Source organism: Meriones unguiculatus, chromosome 2 (assembly GCF_030254825.1).
Source record: "Meriones unguiculatus strain TT.TT164.6M chromosome 2, Bangor_MerUng_6.1, whole genome shotgun sequence".
In the NCBI taxonomy this organism is placed as follows: Eukaryota; Metazoa; Chordata; class Mammalia; order Rodentia; family Muridae; genus Meriones; species Meriones unguiculatus.
In genome coordinates, this window is record NC_083350.1 from 93,877,895 (window position 1) to 93,898,043 (window position 20,149).

General features: G+C 39.8%; 1 protein-coding gene across 2 annotated transcripts in view; it reads right to left on the minus strand.

The window, feature by feature from the left end:
- Washc4 (WASH complex subunit 4) overlaps window positions 1-20,149 on the minus strand; it is a 64,325-nt gene that overhangs the window by 35,878 nt on the left and 8,298 nt on the right. The window contains exons 7-14 of one of the 2 annotated variants that reach the window (XM_021640924.2): window positions 17,310-17,392; window positions 15,431-15,473; window positions 14,922-15,025; window positions 14,069-14,189; window positions 10,914-11,037; window positions 10,682-10,809; window positions 9,144-9,304; window positions 2,682-2,808 (exon numbers count right to left, since the gene is read on the minus strand). In XM_021640924.2, the coding sequence (XP_021496599.2) occupies window positions 2,682-2,808; window positions 9,144-9,304; window positions 10,682-10,809; window positions 10,914-11,037; window positions 14,069-14,189; window positions 14,922-15,025; window positions 15,431-15,473; window positions 17,310-17,392 (891 nt within the window). Of the gene's footprint in view, window positions 1-2,681; window positions 2,809-9,143; window positions 9,305-10,681; window positions 10,810-10,913; window positions 11,038-14,068; window positions 14,190-14,921; window positions 15,038-15,430; window positions 15,474-17,309; window positions 17,393-20,149 lie in introns of those variants that run through there. The other variant, XM_021640926.2, reaches the window with a different exon arrangement.

Below are 20,149 nucleotides of genomic sequence, written 5' to 3' on the forward strand. Positions count from 1 at the left end.
AACTTTTAACAGCTCTGTTGAAGAGATGTGCTCAACTTAAAGAATGGAATAATGCAGCGGAGGACACTATCCTAAGAAAGTGGCATAAGACCTCATTGAGCCTTCAACAAACACTAGTCTTACTAGTGTCAGCTAGAGGATTATCACATCAGACTGTACTTTAGTGTACCACTGGAGAAAGCTCAAAGTAGAACAACGAACAGCAACAGCACCTAAGGTCCATCACCTTTGGTGGGAGCCATCAAGTAAGAAATTCCTGGTGCCATTATCAACCTATCCATCTTTATTGTTAAGGACAGAATACATAGTATGGGTGACTTTTTCTATTAAGAACCATTAGAAAAACTAGGTAACACTCATCAAAGCTCTCATGGGAGGCATCAAAGAGCTGGCAAAAAAAAAAAATAACAAAAAAAGAACAAGTGGTCAACATCTCAGAAGAGAGAGAAGTCTGGAGCAGTGAGCCTGACATGTGGAGCTACTTCTCCAGAGCATCTGCCTCAGAGAGCTCTGTTAAAAACAGAGGAAACATATGGGCAGATACCTGTTCAGGGCCCAACAAAAAAGATAAAGATGGGGGTTTGGGAAATGGCTCAGTGAGAAAAATGCTCATTGTGCAAACAAAATGACCAAAGTTCAGATCCCCAGCACCCATGAAAAAAGCCAAGCATGATGGTAGGCTTGTCTATAAATCTAGCCCAGAGGAACAGGCATCTCCCAAAGAGCTTGCTATTAAGCTAGTCCAGCTCAAATAGTGAGCTCCAGGTTCAGCGAAAGACCACCTCAAAAAATAAGTGAAGAGTGATTGAGGAAGACATCTACTATCAAGCTCTGTCCTCCACACATGTCCACCGAACTGGGCATACCAGCACATGTGTGTGCACACATGTACCCTCACCTACACACACACACACATTCTCTGTCTCTTCCCCCTTTTCCACCTCCCCCACCCCCACAAATAAAACAAAACCAGATTGAGGGAAAATATAGAATGGTTACAGGAGACACACATCCCATGTAAGAAGCTACAAAGGCTGCAAATAAGGATCAGTAAAGACTCATTATATATGGTGGGTGTGGTGGGGTATGCCTGTAATCCCAGCACTTGGGGAGGCAGAGGCAGGTGGATGTCTGTGAGTTCCAAGTCAGACTGGTCTACAAAGCAAGTTCAGGACAGCCAAGGTTACACAAAAGATCTGTCTCAAAAAACAAACAAAAAAACACAAAACACAAACTATGCATACATTAGCTCAAAGAAATACTATGCAACTATATTGATAACACACACAAGTGGTTTCCAACAAAAATCACCACCGGAGATCAACATGTGTAGGTGCTTCCTGGTAGGGAAAGGGCACTAGGCAATAAGCTCTAAGCCTTCCACATACTCAGGACATGCTCTAGTTCTAAATACATTCCTGGTTTCCATGCAGACATTCTTTATGAAAAAAAGTTCCATCACCTGGAAGAAAAAACAATTCTAAACACTATGAACTTAATATCACATTTATAGAAAACAAAACCTGATTGAACTATAAAGACACTATGTGTAGAAAAGTCCACAAAACGGAGGGACAGTCTTATTGAATTCAATAATTAGAGAATATAGACCAAACCATAAATTTGTCACACTACAACTGACAAATGCGAACAGTCCACTCTGCACATGGGATATTTATCAAAGCTGCATAAGCCAGGTCTCTTGACAGTTTTAAAAAAAGTGAAATTACCTTTTGCCGCTTCAAATCAGTAATAAAAAAATGAAGTATGGACTGGTAAGATGGTTCAGCAGGTAAGGGTTCTTGAAGTCAAGCCTGACAACCTGAGTTCAATCCCTAGGACCACACAGTGGAGGAGAGAGCCAACATCACACATCCTCTGATTTCCACTTTGGTACCATGAGCCCCCTCAGTGCATGCACTCACATGCACACACACACAGTGAATGCATGTAACTTAAAAAATTAAAGATAAAAGAAATTCTTATATATCTGGAAAGAAGAGAAAAAGTATGTTTCAAAAACCCCCAAAGGAGTGCTGCCAAGATGGGTTAGCAGGTAAAGGCACTCGCCACGAAGCCTGATGGACTGAGTCTGATCTTCAGGACCCATATGATGAAGAGAGAACAACTCCCACAGGCAGTACTCACACATGCACAACAAAACACTCACTAAATAAATTTTAAACTCCAAAGATAAAACTAAAATTTTTAGCTATTTTGAGCAAAAATGATAAGCATAAAAATTATAGGATACAGCTAAAAAGTCCCGCCTAAAAGGGCAAACAAAGATTTGAATGGTTATATTAGAAAAATCTAAGTCATTCAGATTTAAGATAAACAAATCAATTTTGTGGTTCTTAAAATGTTTTCTTTTTTAAAAAATGTACTCTGTGTGTGTGCGTGTGTGCGTGCATGCATGCATGGTAAACATAAATGCAGCTGCCCAAAGAGCTAGAGGCATTGGATCCCCTGGAGCTGAAGTTACTGGTAGTTTATAAGCTACCAGTTGTCTACTAGAGCAGGAAGTGCTCTCACCCACTGAACTGTCTCTCCAGATCCTCAAATGGTTTTAAACGTAAAGGCGACCACTCCCTTTCACAGTTGTGTCCAAGAGTAACTTTTATAAATTAAATTCACCAAGAAATTGCACCCAAAATCTTCTAAGCAGGAAATACAAGTACCTGTATGAAAACATTACATCTGTTGGTGAGGTCTTCAGCAAATTTATCCATCCTCTGTTCTTTAGATAACAGAGATTCCATCTTCATCATCCATGAGCTCACAAAGACGTAGTAAGACTGTACATCTCTAGAAAGAAAGACACTGAGTTACTCAGAACAAAACTATATTTCCTTGTCTTCATACTGACAAGCGTAAAACTTTCCTTCTAGAAGTAACTGTTAAGTTTCTGGCCTTCAAAAGAAATCCTGTATGTACATATAACTTACTTAACCTATAAATATTTACTGAGTGCCTATTCAGGCTGGGCACGAATTCTAGCTGAGAACATAACAGATGAAACCCCTGGCTCCATGAAGCTTGTATTCTAGAAAGGAAGTTGTATAATAAATCAATAATTAAAGTCAAAACACTTTTTAAATGTCTGATGATAATATGCTTTTTGTGTAGTGTGGGTGATTTTGGTCCATGACTTGAACAAGATTAATAAATAAGATATGCAAACATGTAAGAGGAGAGATTTTGAGGAGTGTGAGTAACACTCCTTATGGGAAAAGATTCCAGCTTATTTAGGTGGTAACAAAAAACCTAGTATGGCTAGAGCACAAAGAGGAGCGGTGAGAGCAGAAAGGCAGATAAGGGTAGAGGGAGAGTGAGAGAGTAGAAGAGACCGGGGAAGGCCTTATGGAAAGCACGCACTTCAAGTGTCTAAGGGACGCGTTGGAGATGAGGGTCCCTCGCGCTAGCTGGTTTTAAGAGGATCACTATCACTTTGGCTGATTTGTTAAAAATAAGCCAGCACAAGGATGACAGATACGGAACAACTATAACAATGCAGGAGAAAGAGGACAGCCTCAACAACAGTAAGAGCAGACAGCAGAGGCTGGCGAGAGGCTCATTAAGAGCACTTCCTGCTCTTGCAAAGAACCCAGTTCTCAGCATCCACAGGTCTGGAGCCACAACACCAGCTCCAGGCTATCAGATGCCCTCTTCTGGCCTCTGTGGGTGCCTACACATTTACGGGATATGTAGCCAGGTACATATAAAAAAAAATTTTTTTAATCATAAAAAAAAAAAAAAAACAAGAGAAGTAGCCGGAATCTGAATTTAAAAGTTAATTTGAATGCTCACAATATGCCAATCACTGTTTTAAGCTTGATACAAATTGCTTAAGCTCATTCAAATCCCCCATTAACCTTCTGCAGTAGTTAGGAAACTCAGGTCCTCATAGGAGGACTTCAAGCAGGTTAAAATACACCCACCCCATGCCTGTCCCGAGGGCTGAACACATCCTTACCGCCATCATTCATGTGGGTTACACTAAGCCCCATTCCCTACCCAGATAAAGTGTGACCCTGCCATGTACCCAAGTTACATGTGCCCCACTCCCCTGCCTCAGTCACACAGCACAAGTCATGTATTAACTAAGTCTACTTCCTCACAACTTAATACCTCCTCTTCCCTTGGAAATTTTTAAAAGTGGACATCCTGCTTAGTCTGATAGGACTGAAGCTTCTTACACCTCAGGCCCATGCAGTGCTGTCTGCGTGTTAATGATTCTCTTGCCTAAAGAACCTTTCGATTCAGTGGCTAGCCCCTACCATACTCTGTCCCCCCCCCCCCCACCACAGCCCTGTGTGTCTCTCCCCCTCTTTCCCTCCCTAAAACCTAGCTGTAGGGACTATGCTCTCCATTTTACAGAAAATAAAATTGCCACATGAAATGCCATGCCCATATCAGACAACTGTGGAGCCAAGATTAAAACCAAACCTAGGAAGCCTTCCCATCACAGAGACTAAACCAACAGCACATGCTGACTCTTCTACTATTCAGGACAAACCCCAGCAGCGAACAAAAGACAGCAAGACAGGCCAGGAGGAAGGGAGAATTGAGACAGGGACGTAACTGTTTGGCAGGCATGTCACATGTAATCCCCAGCACTCAGGACACTGAGGCAGGGAAAGAACGATTCTGCCATGGTAGTACATCATAGAAAGCCTCAGTCGGCTTTGGGTCCGGCTCTGCGGATGAAGCAGAGATTCCTATCAGTTCTGCTTTAAGTCATGCAGCCAGAGAGCAGATCATCCTTGTCTCTCAACGATGAAAAACTGAAACTGCTTCAGGCTTTAACTTATTTTGTTGCTGGATGGGGATGGGGAGTTATTTCAATTATCAACTTGTTAGCTCCATTTTAAAGTGTAAATGGGGGAAATACTAAGGAAAAAATACTAAGGAAAAAATCAGCCCCTGTCCCCGTAAAAGGCAATGTCACTACCTACATATCAACCTGACTGTGTCCCACAGGCTCAGACCTCTAACCCATAAAGGTAGTTCTTTCCCAGCACCAGAGCAGAGCCCCAATAGTAACATGCAGCCTTGCACCAACTCTGGACTGAGCTGTTAGGGGCACTGACAGGAGGAAGCAGAGCACTGTGCCCCAGCTCCCTTTCCACTCCTAGCAACGGAACTGCTCATGACAGCTGTCACCTCACAGCTCTCTACCAAGTAACAGGATCACATCTCCACGTTTCACCAGAGTAGAGTGAATTTTAGGTTTCTTTGACACAACTGCAAGGAAACTGGGGGAAAACAAAAAATAAACAAACAGAAAAAACACCTGCCATCCTTCCAGATCAGGGATCTCTATACAGATTTTTATAGGAAAGTGTCTAAAACCTAAAAGCTTAGAGCAGTAGCTAGAGTGATGGCACACTCCTTTAATTCCAGCACTAGGGAAACAGGAGCTCAAGGCCAGCCTGGTCTACATAATAAATTTCAGGACAGCCAGGACTACATCTCAAAAATAAATAAATAAATAAAATAAAGAAGCTTAGGGCTAAAATGTCTGTCCATTAGGGGGTCACAGAAAAGAAAACGTTCACTCTCCACCAACTACAACTTCCTTCCAAAGGCCTCCTGCACTCACAGCCAGCGACACTGTCCACAGAGCCACAGGGCACAGCAGTGGTGTGTGAGCTCACCAAGCTCGTCTGTCTAAGCCTAACTCCCTCAGCTGAAGTCACTGTCAGCAGCTGAGAGAAGCACAGGACACATGACACAGAGCTGCACTGCCTGGTTCTGCCATCTGCTGTTAGCCCTGCAGCAAAAAGGGGGGCAGTGGTGATACACTCCTCTAATTCCAGTAGACTGAAGCAGATGGATCTGTGTGAGTTGGAGGCCAGCCTGATCTGCATAGTGAGCTCCAGGACAGCCAAGGCTATACAGAGAAACATATATAAATACATATTTATAAAAAAATAAATAAATACCACTTCAGCAAGTTTAATTTCTGCATTCCACTTTCCACAGAAAATGGCAGTAGCCAGGAGTATCTGCTTCACAAGGTTTTATTATTTATTGTTTCTTATAATGAGACAGGCCAAGTTTCTGAAAATTCCTAGCTCACAGTAAACACTCCATAAAACTTACTTATGTTTATTATTTCTTACATTTGAATATGGGGCAGGACCATGTTCTCACAGTCTTTTGCATAATGCCTGCAGCAAAGTGAAAAGGTCCACCCTGCCGGCAACTATGGTTATTACCTGTCATCTTCCCCTTCCAAGTCTAGTTTAGCCTTCAAGAGCCAGAGCCATCAAATCCACTCCCTCCTGAATCTGAATGCGTCTTATACATTCAGAGACACACCACATTTTTCTTCAGATTTCTCCAAAGACTGAAGGCTCCTTATGGCTTCAGAAGAGAAGGCATGCTTCCCAGTCCTCTAATATCATCACCCAGCTATCTCAAGACACTACAGTTTGTGGCCTTCTTACAAGGTGGCATCTCCTGGGTTCCATCTCTAGCAACATATACACACAACAGACAGACAGACACACACACACACACGTACATACCGTTCCAAGCACCCAGGTAACCAGCTATAATCTGCTAAATAAGAACTCAATGGCTAAGATCAAAAACTCAAGTGACAACACATGCTGGCAAGGATGTGGAGAAAGGGAACACTCTTCCATTACTGGGGGGAGTGCAAACTTGTACAACCTCTCTGGAAATCAATCTGGCACTTTCTCAGAAACTGGGAATAGCCATACCTCAAGACCCAGCTATACCACTCCTGGGCATGCACCAGAAAGATGTTCTACCATACAACAAGGACATATGCTCAACCGTGTGCATAGCAGCTTTATTCTTAAGAGCCAGTAACTGGAAACAACCTAGATGTCCCTCAACTGAAGAATGGATAAAGAAAATGTCCATTTACATAATGAAATACTAGTCAGCCATTAAAAACAAGAAAATCATGAAATTTTCAGGCAAATGGATGGAACTAAAAAAGATCATCCTGAGTGAGGTAACAGAGACCCAGAAAGACACACATGGTATATATACTCACTTGTGGATTTTAGTCATATAGTACAGGACAGACCCACTACAATACACAGACCCCAAGAAGATAAGCCTGATGGACATGTTAGGCTTCATGTGGGCCCACCAGTTAGGGAAGTGGGGGATATCTCTGACACTATATTGCCTGCTTTTTGCTCACTTCCCCCTGATGGAACTACCCTTACCAGGCCACAGGGTAGAAAGATGAACTCAGGCCTCATGTGAATGGATGAGCTGGGGTATCTAGGTAAGGGACTCCCCTAAGGAATAGGGGAAAGAAGATGCGGGGAGGAGGGTGAGACTAGGAGAGGAAGAGGGAGGGGCCTATGACCGAGATGTAAACTGAATTAATTAAATTTTAACAAAAGTGTTCAATGCATTAGACACAAAGACACACACCTGTAATAGTCCTAATGCTTAGGAGGCTGAGGCAAGAGAGTGCCAGAATTTGAGACCAGCCTGAGCTTCATAGAAAATACCAACCCAGGCAGCAAGATTCTGTCTTGAATGGAAAAAAGCAGAATTCAATGAAATTCTGCAAGTACCAATTCCCTTGGTGGAGATGTCTGTAACCTGGGCACTACTTGTTATACAATCCAAGCATGTACTAGCATTTTAAACAACTCCATCACCGTAAAATAGTAGTAAATGTCCATGAATTAAAATAACAACTTTTTTTTTAACATAATGCTATTAAAACGTGGTATTGGCCTCTCTGCTTAAATCCACTCCTTTAATCTAAAAGTAACCTTTGTCTTCCCAATTCTGTTTTAGGCACACCACTACTGGTAGCTCTGCCCAGAGTATACCTGCATTAATCAGCAAGCTTTGTCCACTGACCCATATTTAGCCACAGGACACAAAAGTCCTAAGATAGCTTAAAAGCTCCCTAATACACCAGAAAAATATCTTCTCCTGTGTTCAGCAGAGGCCCAATTTTATCCAGTACTCCATTGACTGAAGGTGGTAAGATGAATGACCAGCACAAGGCAATGACCGAATCCTGCAGTGTTCCAATTAAACTACATCCAGGTTAACATGTCAGCAGTATAGGCAAATTAGAATGAATAGTGAGTTAATCACTAAAACTGAGCAATGGTTAACATTGGGGCTTTGTATAATTTTCTGTTTTATATACTATTGAAAAGGTACATAGTAAAAGATTAAAAATAAACAAATAAAAGGACAAAATACAGCTTGGTGAGAGCTGAACTGCCTAGTACTGCACAAAGTCCCGGGTTCAATACTCAGTATCACTAAATAAGTAAATAAAAAGACAAATCTCGGGGGGGGGAGTTGTCTTTTTGGAAGCAAAACTAAGTTGCAGGGGAAAAAAATGGGCTAGAGAAAATTACATGTTTTAGCTTTTTGGACTTTTGCTATCTGCATACATTAACGTTCATAAATATTAGACAGAAGAAAGTTTAGACCTAAAACATAAATTATAAAATAGCTCTATGCCAGGTGGTACATGCCTTTAATCTCCAGCACTTAAGATGGAAAGGCAAACAGATCTCTATGAACTCTAGGCTACCCAGGTCTAGAGTGAGTTTCAAGATAGCCCAGGCTACACAGAGAAACCTTCTCTCAGGAAAAAAGAGAAAGAAAAAAAAAAAAAAGCATATTTCTAGCCGGGAAGATGGCTGAATAGGTAAAGGCACCTGCCACCAAACCTGACAAGTCTTAAATTGATCAGGGACCCAAATAATTGAAGAGCACACACGCTCATATACATGCAACATATTTAAACAACACACACACCCAAACAACAAACACAATACAAATAATTTTTTATTTTAAGAAAAAAAGAAGTTCTTGAAAAATCAACCTGGGGGTGGAGAGACACTCAGTAGAGACACTTGCCACACAAGCCTGAGGACCACCTCTGGACCCAAGCACACACATGGTAAAAGGAGAGCGCCAACCCCACAAGATGGCTCACACACGCACACACACACATACACACACACACACACACTAAATAAATAAAGAGTAAAAAGAATCAATCTGGAGACTGTCCACTGTCTGACAGCACAAACACCTCATCATGTGACCTGAGTACTTTCAATATAAAATATCTCAACATTTCTTTACAGTTGTTTTATAAAACTTACTTGGTAAGTGACTGGGCTTTCTGCTGTAGGAAGGTGTCCCTGTGTATTTTAATGGCTTGAAGACCTTTTCTGTCTAGAAGTTTGGCAGCTGCTGGCATTTTACGAATCAGAAAATTATCAGGAAACCAAATAATATTAGCAGTTAAAGTGATAGCTGGCACCTGGCGGGAAGGGAAGAGAAAAATCATAGAATGCAGGCCCAAGGATAATGTGCTGAATGGTGCTACAATACACAGGGAAGAGTTCAAGAAAAGCAACCACCACAATCTCTCCATATTACAAGATAATAATATAATATAATATAATATAATATAATATAATGTAATATAATATTGTAGAAAGGATGAAAGCATTGCTACAGTTGGTGGTGAGCACAGCAACTTTATTCTGCCTAAATATTAACACATACAATATACACACACAGATTTCACAATAGCTAATAATATATAGAAAAAATAAAATTCAACCCTTTAAGACTTTATTGCCAGAACATATTAATAAAATACTAGAAGGAAAACAACCTTTAAGATAGCTAAGGCCTCAAGGTCTGTTATTATTTGGTAGTACTACACACAAGTTAAGCTTCAGTTCTGAAATTGGGTGTCATATTATGAAAACAGTAAAGATGAAAATAACACTTTAAATCTTTTTCTACTTTACTAGTAAGAATGAGGGGGAAGAGGAAAAGCAAAAGGAAGAGGGAGGCAATGTCATGTTAAGAGTACTAACAGGATGCTATTGTGACCAGGTGTGGGGTACACTCTTGCAATGTCAGCATCTGGAGGCTAAGACAGAAAGATGGCTGAGACTAGGCCAGCCTGAGCTACATAGCCAGACCTTGTCTCAGAAATAAAGCAAACACAGTTAATGTTCACACACACACAAAGTACAACACCCACCAAACATGCGTTCAAATGCAATGCAGTTATTCCCATTTACTTCACTGCTCATTTCAAGAATGTCTGCACTTCCTTCTGGGAGGGGCATGCGTGAAGGGGGGAGGGAGGGTGGGACCGGGAGGGGAGGAGGGAGGGGCTTATGGGAGGGTTACAAAGTGAATAAAGTGTAATTAATAAAATTAAATTAAATTAAAGAAAAGAATGTTTGCACTTTAAAACACTACTGTTGCTTTTTATTTTTGCATGCGTATGTGTGGTGTGCACGTATGTCCCTTTTCGTATGTGCAGGTACACATGTGTACTGAAGCCCATGGTTGATAGTTATTCATCCAGAATTCTCTGACACATGCTGGTTAGCATCACCAGCTCAGAAGACAGCCTCTCCACCTTTCACTGCTGGAATTACGGACAGGCTGCTGTGCTCACTGGACATTTACATGAGTTCTGAAAAGCTCAACTTCAGTCCCCACAATGTACAGCAGGCACTCATCCATAACACCATCTCTCCAGCCCTTTTTACACAGTTAGATTTCATAAAAGGTAACTTGTTCTTTTTTTTAAATTAACTTTTTTATGTTAGTGCTTTTAAATATCTAGCTTTATCAAAATTGACATAAAAAATAAGCTTCAAGCTCTTACCTTCTTACAAATGTCTAATAAAGACTTATAAAGCTTTTTATCAACAGTTCGAAAAATCTGAAAGTGCAGTACAAAAAGCCCACAAATTCCAACATATTTGTCTCTCTGGTCAATTTCAGAAGGTTCACCTTAAAAAGAAACAACATAAAACAAAACAAATTAATAGTTGAATCGTATTTTTACAGAAATGTAAACTTGATAAAAAAAACCTCAAGCATAAAATTTACATTACCTAGTTTGGCTTCCACGTTTGCAAAAATTGAGCGAATGCTATGTGCAAATTCTTCTGCAAAAGTGCTATTTTTTGACACAGATATTCCTCCATTGAGAGAATCAAACTGCTGTTCAATACAGGCCTACACAGGAAACATTTGAAGAGAAATTCAGCCTCAGTAACGAGCTATCAAACACCTAGGTAAGGTGAAACGCCTCTGTGCTGGGTCTCATTCTTTGATGGAAATCTGTGCGTACTTGAGTGCCAGTTATAGTGCACTCAAACCCCAAAGAAGAGACAGGAAGTAAAGCTCAGAGATGAATGGAAGGAATGACTGCTGAAGCACTGGAAAGCATTGTATCTTTATTCTTCTTTTTGTTTTTCCTTTGTTTGTTTCTTGTTTTGAGAACCCATTCTGCAGGCCACTGGCCTCAACCTCAGAGATCTGCCCGCCTCTGCCTTGTAAGTGCTGGGAGTCAGTGTGTTCCACCACTCCCAACATTTTACAAATTTATGTCTGAGTGTTCTCCCTACATGCATGTCTCTGCACCGCACACACGTGATACCTATGGAGGCCAGAAGAGTGTGTCAGGTATCTTAGAACTGAAGATGCTGATGGTTGTGAGTCATCATGTAGGTACTAGCAATCAAACCTAGGTCCTCTTCAAGCCAGGACTCTTAACTGCCAAACTGTCTCTCCAGCTGCAACAGCTTTTTTAAAAATTTATTTATTTATTTATTTTTATTTTCGTTTTCTGAGACAAGGTTTCCCTGTGTAACCTGGCTGTCCTGACGCTCACTCTGTAGACCAGGCTGGTCTTCCTGGGATGAAATGTTTATGCCAACACAGCAGCTGTAACATCTTTTCTAAAGAGTACCTTTTAGGAGTTTTTAATTGTTTTAGTTTGTTTTTATCCTCCCCTTTTGGGCAGGGTCTCACTCTGTATTCCAAGCCGTCCTCAAATTTATACTAATCCTGCTTGAACTTTCCACTATGAGGGAGTGAGCATAAGCCACAATGCACAGCTCCTACCAAAGTATATACGCAGAAATGTCCCCAGGAAAAAAAAGAGCAAAAATAACTACATTTTAGATCTAAGAGATTACTAATTTTTATATCTAAGACATAAACTGATCTTAAAACCCAAGAGCTAGGGCAAGCTGTTAAAATTGTGATATTGTGAAACTAAATGTAATTGAAACAGATAGAATAGAATGGAATAGAGTGGGGGTGAGCGGAAGAGGAAGAGGAGTGAAGTGGGGTGGAATGGGGTAGGGGCAGGAGGGCAGTGGAGGAGTGTGGAGTGGTGGGGAGGGAGGAAGGGGAGGGACGGGGAAAGGGCAGTGGAAGAGAGGGGAGTTTCTGGCAAGACAGTACCCAATCAGGACCATTAGGTCTTTCTGTGACAAGGCAATGACTGCTTCTGTGCTGTCAATGTGGCAACTAGGAAGCGCTGGATTTTAACTGACTGTCATTCGTTTCCGTCTAGAAGGGGACCCTCTTTGTGAACATCTAAGCACCACATTCAGTGGTGGGAGAGAATTAACTAAGCTTCTGTGGGGTTTTGCTCTGGTGATTGAATACAGGACTCTGGGCACGCCAAAGAAGTGAGTGTTCTACCAGCCCTTCTGACTTTTTAAAGGTAATCTTAAAAACCTAAGTCTAGATGCTAGTAATGCACAGATTTTTAAAGATTTTGTTTATGAAATTTATGTATATGAGTACTCTGTCTACATGTACATCTGTGCCACGGACCGGCCCAGTCAGGCTCCCGGTGTCCTCGGGAGAACAAGGCTTTGGACAGGAAGACACGGTTTCGGCAAAGAATTGACAGACAGAGACACCTTGATGGTTTTGACTCTGCTGTAACTTTACTGAAATCAAGCTAGTATTTTTATAATGATTTCACAAAAGGTACCTTAAACTTGGCATACTTCCCAGAACATTCAGACTTTTACCAAGAATACAAAGTTTACATTTTAACTCAAAATGCAGTCAAACATAAAGCAGTGCCCACAAGTAATCTTGGCCTAAAAACTTTTTGATCAGAGCAAACAAAAAAAAAAAAGAAACCTCAAATATAGTTTCATTATTGCTAACCAATGAAGAGGAAAGTCAGGAGCTAAGTCAGATGCCTGCCAAAATCTCTCTCTATATCAAAATCTAACTACACCTTTGTTAACCATCCTCCCATATGTCCTGCTAAAGATTTATGATCTTCCCTAGAAACAAGGCACTGAAGGGAGGGGAAACTCCCGCCAGCTGCACCTCTCATGCTATTATTTCTTAAGATGGAGCCTATTATTTTTTCACTATTTTTAATGCCTATTAATACTAAATCTAATTTATTACCTTTTTTAAACTTATTATTTTTATTAAAGCTTTTAACAATCTACTAATAATAAATTTCCTTATAAAGTTAGTTGTGCTGTTTCAAGAGTCACAGAGAAAGATCAAAAATTTCACTATTCCAGCCCCAGAGCTACAACTGAAAAAACGTAGAAATCTCAGAACACGTCTCTTTTCCAAGTGGGATGAGTCTACCAGGGACCTTCCAGGGAGTGAATTTCCGGAAAAAGCGTATCCCCCGCCCTGTAGCTTATGCTACTATGCCGACACTGGCGTGGGTGTTGGCACATCTGCACACCACAAGACAGCAGCAGATGCTTGAACTGACATACAGATGCTGGGAATTGAACTCAGGACCTTAAACACAGCCATTTCTCCAGCCCCCAACACACATAATGTTTAATGCAAATGATTATGTCTTAGACTTTATAAAACTTAGAGCTTTGTCTTTATTTTCTTTTGAGACGAGGTCTTATTATGTATCTCCAAGAGACCTAGAATTCACTTTGTACCCCAGGCTAGCCTCGATGTCTTGGGACAGCCTTCCATTTGCTGGGATTACAAGGGTGTATCACTATGTCTGACTGAATTTTATATTTTTGCATAGTTTAATTTTAAAACGCTCATTTTATATAACTTTTCATTTCATTATTAAATACTGAGTTGTACTTTAATACTATTACTGACCTTTTTATTTTTTTAAGCCAAAGCCAAAGTATTTTCTAAAGAAAAAAACGGAAAGTATTCTAGAAAGCGCCCCGTGTAATTCTGAGATGCACCAGCCTGTAAGAACCATGTGTTCCGCCTGGTGCAGCTTGCTCACCTGGAATATCATCCCATCCAGTAACTGCCCTTCCAACTTCAGCAACAACTTTTCAAATGGCTTTAATTTTTCTTCCTGAATGCCAAATTTCGAAGGGTTATGATGGACAGATTTCAGCAACCTTGTAGGAGAGTTAAAGAAAGATCTTACAAGTATCTAATAAATTCTCAAAAGTTAGAAATATTTTAAAAAATAAATTTTTCATTTATTATTCTTACTCAGCTGTTCACACTAGAAAATGTGAATGGACCAATCCTAACAATTACCACCTTAATTTCAGCTGCCTGCTGCCCTATATATACCAAACATTTAGTGACTATTTGTAAACCGAATAAAAATTTAAAAGAATGTTCGAAGGTATATAATAAAATGTAATGCAAAATCTTTCACTTGAACACAACCCAATTAAAAAGAAAGAAACAAATCTTAACCACTCTACAAATACAACCATATATCACTCTCACAAAAACCTATCTAAAAATGGAGTTGATTGTCTTCATGAAAATACTGGACATAACAGGGCCAGAGAAATATGTCAGTGATTAACGGTTGGACTGTTCATAAAGAGGAGACCTGAGTCCGGTTCCCAGCCCCCACACTAGGTGGTTTACAACAGCATGTGACTCTGGCTCCAGAAAATCCAACTCCCTCTTCTGGCTTCTTAGGTACACATACCCACGTGCAGACACACATGAAGACAGACACAAACGCAAATAAAAATAAGTGCTTCACATGAATTCCTTTTCAACACAGATCGCTAGGTCTTTTAAAGAATGTGAACCATTTATATTTCAGTTAACTAGCACATCAGCTATATAAAGTGAAACTATTAAGAATATTTCAGTTGGCATACCTTTTGTACATAGTCCAATGGTCTTTCAGTGTGATGTGATTATCAATAATTTCATCCAAGGTAAGTAAAACTGTTAGCAGTTCTCCCAAGTGCTCATACATAGTCTGTCAAAAGACCTTTAATGATTATCATTTAGTCACTAGTTAAGAAGTATCATGTGAACTTTTAAAGCATAACACATTTGGGTTAATATTAAATTAGTAAAAGGAAGCATCAACTGGTGTATTAAGCTACAGGTCAGATCCTTAAATGGTACTACCAGCCTAAAGTGAGTATATTTTACCTAAGATTTCGTCTGTAACTGTGATGCTGCAGATTTGTTCATGGAAAAAAGAAAGTCTGCAGTGGAATGCTACCAGGAAAAACTATGAGAGCCAGCTCATAGTGAATAATGCCCCATCAACTACACAGAAAAAAAGGGAACCCAAAAACAGGGGTGGGGATGCTAGAATTATTATACTGCCTAATCAATACAAATTCTGAAGTAAAGCAGAAAAATTAACTTTTACCTGAAAATGAACTCCAGTTGTCTCTATAATTTTGGGTCCTATCCTATAATAAAATAACACCCAAGCTTTAAAAAAAAAAAAAAATCCTTTTGGTCACAGTTTATTTTAAATTCAAGAAATAAACACAGTGGTAGAAGCTCTTTAAATTGTAATATATATTTATCTTAAAGTTATAGGCACAAGCTAGTACTGAGTCTGGGCTACCCTTGCTGTGCTGCACTCCATGAGCTAAAGACCTGACAAGTGGTCAATGAATAACCTTAGCTTTTTAAACATAAATTGATGCACTATTAGAATTTCTCAATTAACAACTATAATCTTTTTACTCCATCAAAACTGAAACTTGGAAAAAAGCCCTTAAGAACATGTCAGACTAGTTCTTAAGTTCTCATTCCTACTGAGAAGCAATGCAAAGTTCGAGGGTTATACCACACTACAAAGCCACAGAAAGTTAACTTTATTTCCTTTTCAACTTTACTCAATAAATATAGTACTTGTATTTCAACTATATACTGAATACTCCAGAATACAGAAGCACGTTTAAAATTGAACTAAAACAATTTTTAATGTTGTCTTTCTGTGGCAGGACTGAGGGAGACAATCGTCAGGGTCCCACCCCTGGTACTGTGAGAGTGTGGAGCTACCTCTCATTTGCTCTTCCCATAAGGATCACTTTGGTGAAGAGCCAAAACACACAAAAACACCAAACTGATCAGAAATGAATGAGAATGAAGTGATAAATGTACTCTACCCAGTTACCAAGCCTGTGACACAGCATGGTACAGTAGCACCAACAAATGGACTGGTGACCACAAACAACAGTACTGAAGCTGCTGTGAGATGGTGGTTTACGCCACCCCTGGGCCTCAGCTCTCATTAACACTGTGAGGCATACCCCTCAGCAGTGGTACAGTAGATATAGAAAAGTTAATACAAAGAACTGATCAAATGTTAGGTGTAATTTATGGTGATAAGAACAGCAAGGGCACTATGAAAATTTGATCAGTTTTTCTTAATTTAATGATTCTTTAGAATCATGGAAGATCATTAACATTATAATTTGTGTGAGGTTTTTGTTGTTGTTGTTTGCTTGTTTTTTTTTCAGTATAGATTGCCTACACTGGCTCAAGCCCCGAGACCCGAGACTGTGTAGTTTAAAAAAAGTCACACTGTAGCCCATGACAGTTCAGTCTCCAAGTAGGTTTCCTAGTAAGGGGAACAGGGACTGCCTCTGACATGAACTCAGTGGCTGGCTCTTTTCATCACTTCCCCCTGAAGTGGGGAGCAGCCTTACCAGGCCACAGAGGAAGACAATACAGCCAGTCCTGATGAGACCTGATAGGCTAGGGTCAGATGGAAGGGGAGGAAGACCTCCACTATCAGTGGACTTGGAGAAAGGCATGGGAGGAGATGAGGGAGGGAAGGTGGGATTAGGAGGGAATGAGGGAGGGGGCTACAGCTGCGATACAAAGTGAATAAATTGTAATAAATAAAAATATTTTAAAAATTAAATTAAATTAAAAAAAAAGAAGTCACATAACTTTATGAACAAGAGAACCAAAAATATACACAGCAGAAAACAACAATAACCACTGTGTGTGACTAATTCTGTATGAGATTTTTTTCTATAGTAAAACTTCTTTAAAATTTTTTTGCAAACATTCTTACATAGACAGAAATGAATTTGGAGAAAACTGCATCTCATTAGCCTATAAATACACACATTTAAAAAAGCAATACAGACTTCCAGTAGTATCTAAACATCCTAAGCATATATACTGAGTAAATAAATGAGTTAAAAACTATTTCAAGTAATTACTTCTCTAAAAAGTCCTTCCTGTTATTTTATAAAAGCCAAAATAATTCTAATGTGCATTACTTGTTGCTGATATACAGGGCAGCCAGCTGATGGACCACATTCATCACCACTTCATAGCATCTGGTGACAAAACAGGACAGTTCCTGAAATGACAAGGTGAGTACACATTACAAGATTGCTTTTGAAATGTCAGGAGGTTTGGACTGAATGTTATAACACAACCAAAACAGTATTCCAGAAAAATCTCTCGTTACTGAGCAGCCAGACTTTAGAATCTCTCAAGCAATCACTTCTCTCAGCTCCTGCATGCCAGATCAATTCCTACCTCTGCTGCCCCTACATTTCACTACTATTTCACTCTAAGTCTACTGTTTCAGTTATTCATGCAGCTCCTAAATGGCAGGATCAACTCATCCCTTGCATGTAAATGAAAAAGATCTAAATGAATGAAAATGGCTTCCAGTTTAGAAGTGTAACAAAGACAGAAAGCAAGCTCTACAAGTCGCTCAAAATCACCTCATTTGTTATCTTATTTTGTTGTTTTCAAAACAGGGTCTCATGTAGCCCTGGCTGTCCTGGAACTCACTCTATAGACCAGGCTGATCTTGAACTCATAGAAATCCACCTGCTTCTGCCTCCCACATGCTGCACCACGACCACCACCTGGCTCATTTGTTATCTTTAAATACATATATGCAGCCTGGCACACACCAAGTGCAATATCACTTACCCCAAGGATGTTTATCAATAATCATTAATTCAGACCTTATGACAATTTATTTTTAGAAGCTCTCACCTTGTAATCTTATTGAACCAAATGTGCATCTAAAAATCCTTAAAACTTTATTAAACCTACCTCTATTCTAAACTGTAAGCTCTCAGCAAGAATTTTCATTGCTTTCATGTTCTGGTCTCCCTGAGCACCAAGAGCAGTTTCTAACACACGCATACATAAATACATAAACACACACACACACAAACACACACACAACCCTCACTAAACACAGTATATGAGCAGTGTATCACATGGACAGTTACCTTTTTACACAGCTATTAATGAGACCTAAATGCATTTAAAGTCTTTGAAAGTAAAAATACGTTTTTTTTTTTTTTTGTTTTTTGTTTTATACAGGTCTTTGCTACATAGGCCAGACTAGCCTTGAGCTCACAATCCTAACTCAGCCCTCTCAGAGCTTGGAGTACTGAAATACAGGCATCATCAATGTGCTAAATAACAGATTTTCATTTCAAACAGCTTGTCTTACATTTGTTATTAAACTTCTAAAGGCTAAATGGTAACAGAAAAACTAAACATAGAAAGCATAGCAAAAAGGCAGAAATAAGTGCAGATATAAAAAAGACCCCCATAAAACAGATGTAGAATAAATCAATTAGAAGATTGTCAGATGACATAAAAAAGCAAAATCCAGATACACCCATTTTCTGCTTTCCCTCACACACCTGAGCATCATCATTAGCTCACTTAGCTGTTTACCAACACCAGTATTAAGACAATCAACATGGCTAGAACACAACTAAACAAAGCCATCTCATGTAAGCACCATGGCTCCAAACCCTGTTATACAGTAAATGGCTACCTCTGAGGTTTTAAGAAAACACAACCAAACTGTGACAACACTGAAGCTTGAAAGAATAGGAAAAGATAAATCTTAAAAAGTGAACTAAAACAGCTACAGTAAGCATACGACTATCAGACAAAGCCGTTATCAAGTTATTGCTATCCTGTATAAGCTAAGGTATCACTTATCAAAATGCTTCAGAGCAGACATACTTCAGATTTCAGAGTTTTTGCCACTTAAAGAATATGTGCATATAGGTAATGAGATATCTTAGCCAGGGAATAGGAAAAAAATCTAAACACAAAATTCAATTATACATAGCCCATAGGTAATTATTTACCTTAGGGCTTAGACTTTTCCTTTGGTGTTTTATATTAGTATTTTAAAGATTTTAGGTCTTGTAGCATTTCATACTAGGGATACTCTATGTATATTAGACATATGTATATAATTATGTACCATATACATATTATCATAGCTTTATATCATCAAAACTTTTGCCAATAAGCTAAGTATCTATGTGACATAATAGGCATGTTAACTTGTTTTTACTGTAGTAACTTTTTTTTTCTCTCTCTGTGGAGCCCTGACTGTCCTGGAACTCACTCTGCTGCAGACCAGACTGGCCTCAAACTCCACCTGCCTGTCGCCCAAGTGCTGGGATTAAAGGTGTGGACCACCACCATCCAGAATTGCAGCATCCTTTTACACTATCTAGATACATTCCATCAGGAGTTATATATGTAAATATATATCAATAACATTTGTTTTTCTTTAAAAGGGGATATTTCATTGGTACACAGAAGCTAGAAAGGTTTAAAAGAGAGAGGGGGGAGGGGCTAGCCAGAGGAAGCTGATTCCACCTCTACACCAAGAACAGATGGGAAAAGATCATGTTTGCTGGAATCTGGGCGCTTCAATCAGTAGGCCCTAGAGGATTACCACACAATGGTAGAGAGCTTGGTTTATTATACACACCAAATACAATATCCTCACAATAAGAAATACAAACTTTGATAAAACTAAAAGAAAAACCTGACACATTCACTGACTCTTTCAACCACCCTTCTTCAAGCCTTCCTATCTGGCAGACTTCCTGTCAGGTCCAGCAGTCATCCTGTCCAGTTCCTCACTGTTTCCATACAGACCATCACCTCAGCAGTGGCTGCTCATGACAGAAAGCTGGGTGCATCTCCCAACGCTCTATACCTAACCTCCAGCTGCTTCTCACAGACAGCAGCATCCAGGCAGGGACATCCCCAGAGGTGTGAGCACTAGGTCCATGAGGCTATTTCTCTGAGCTGCCAGTCTATCTAGCAA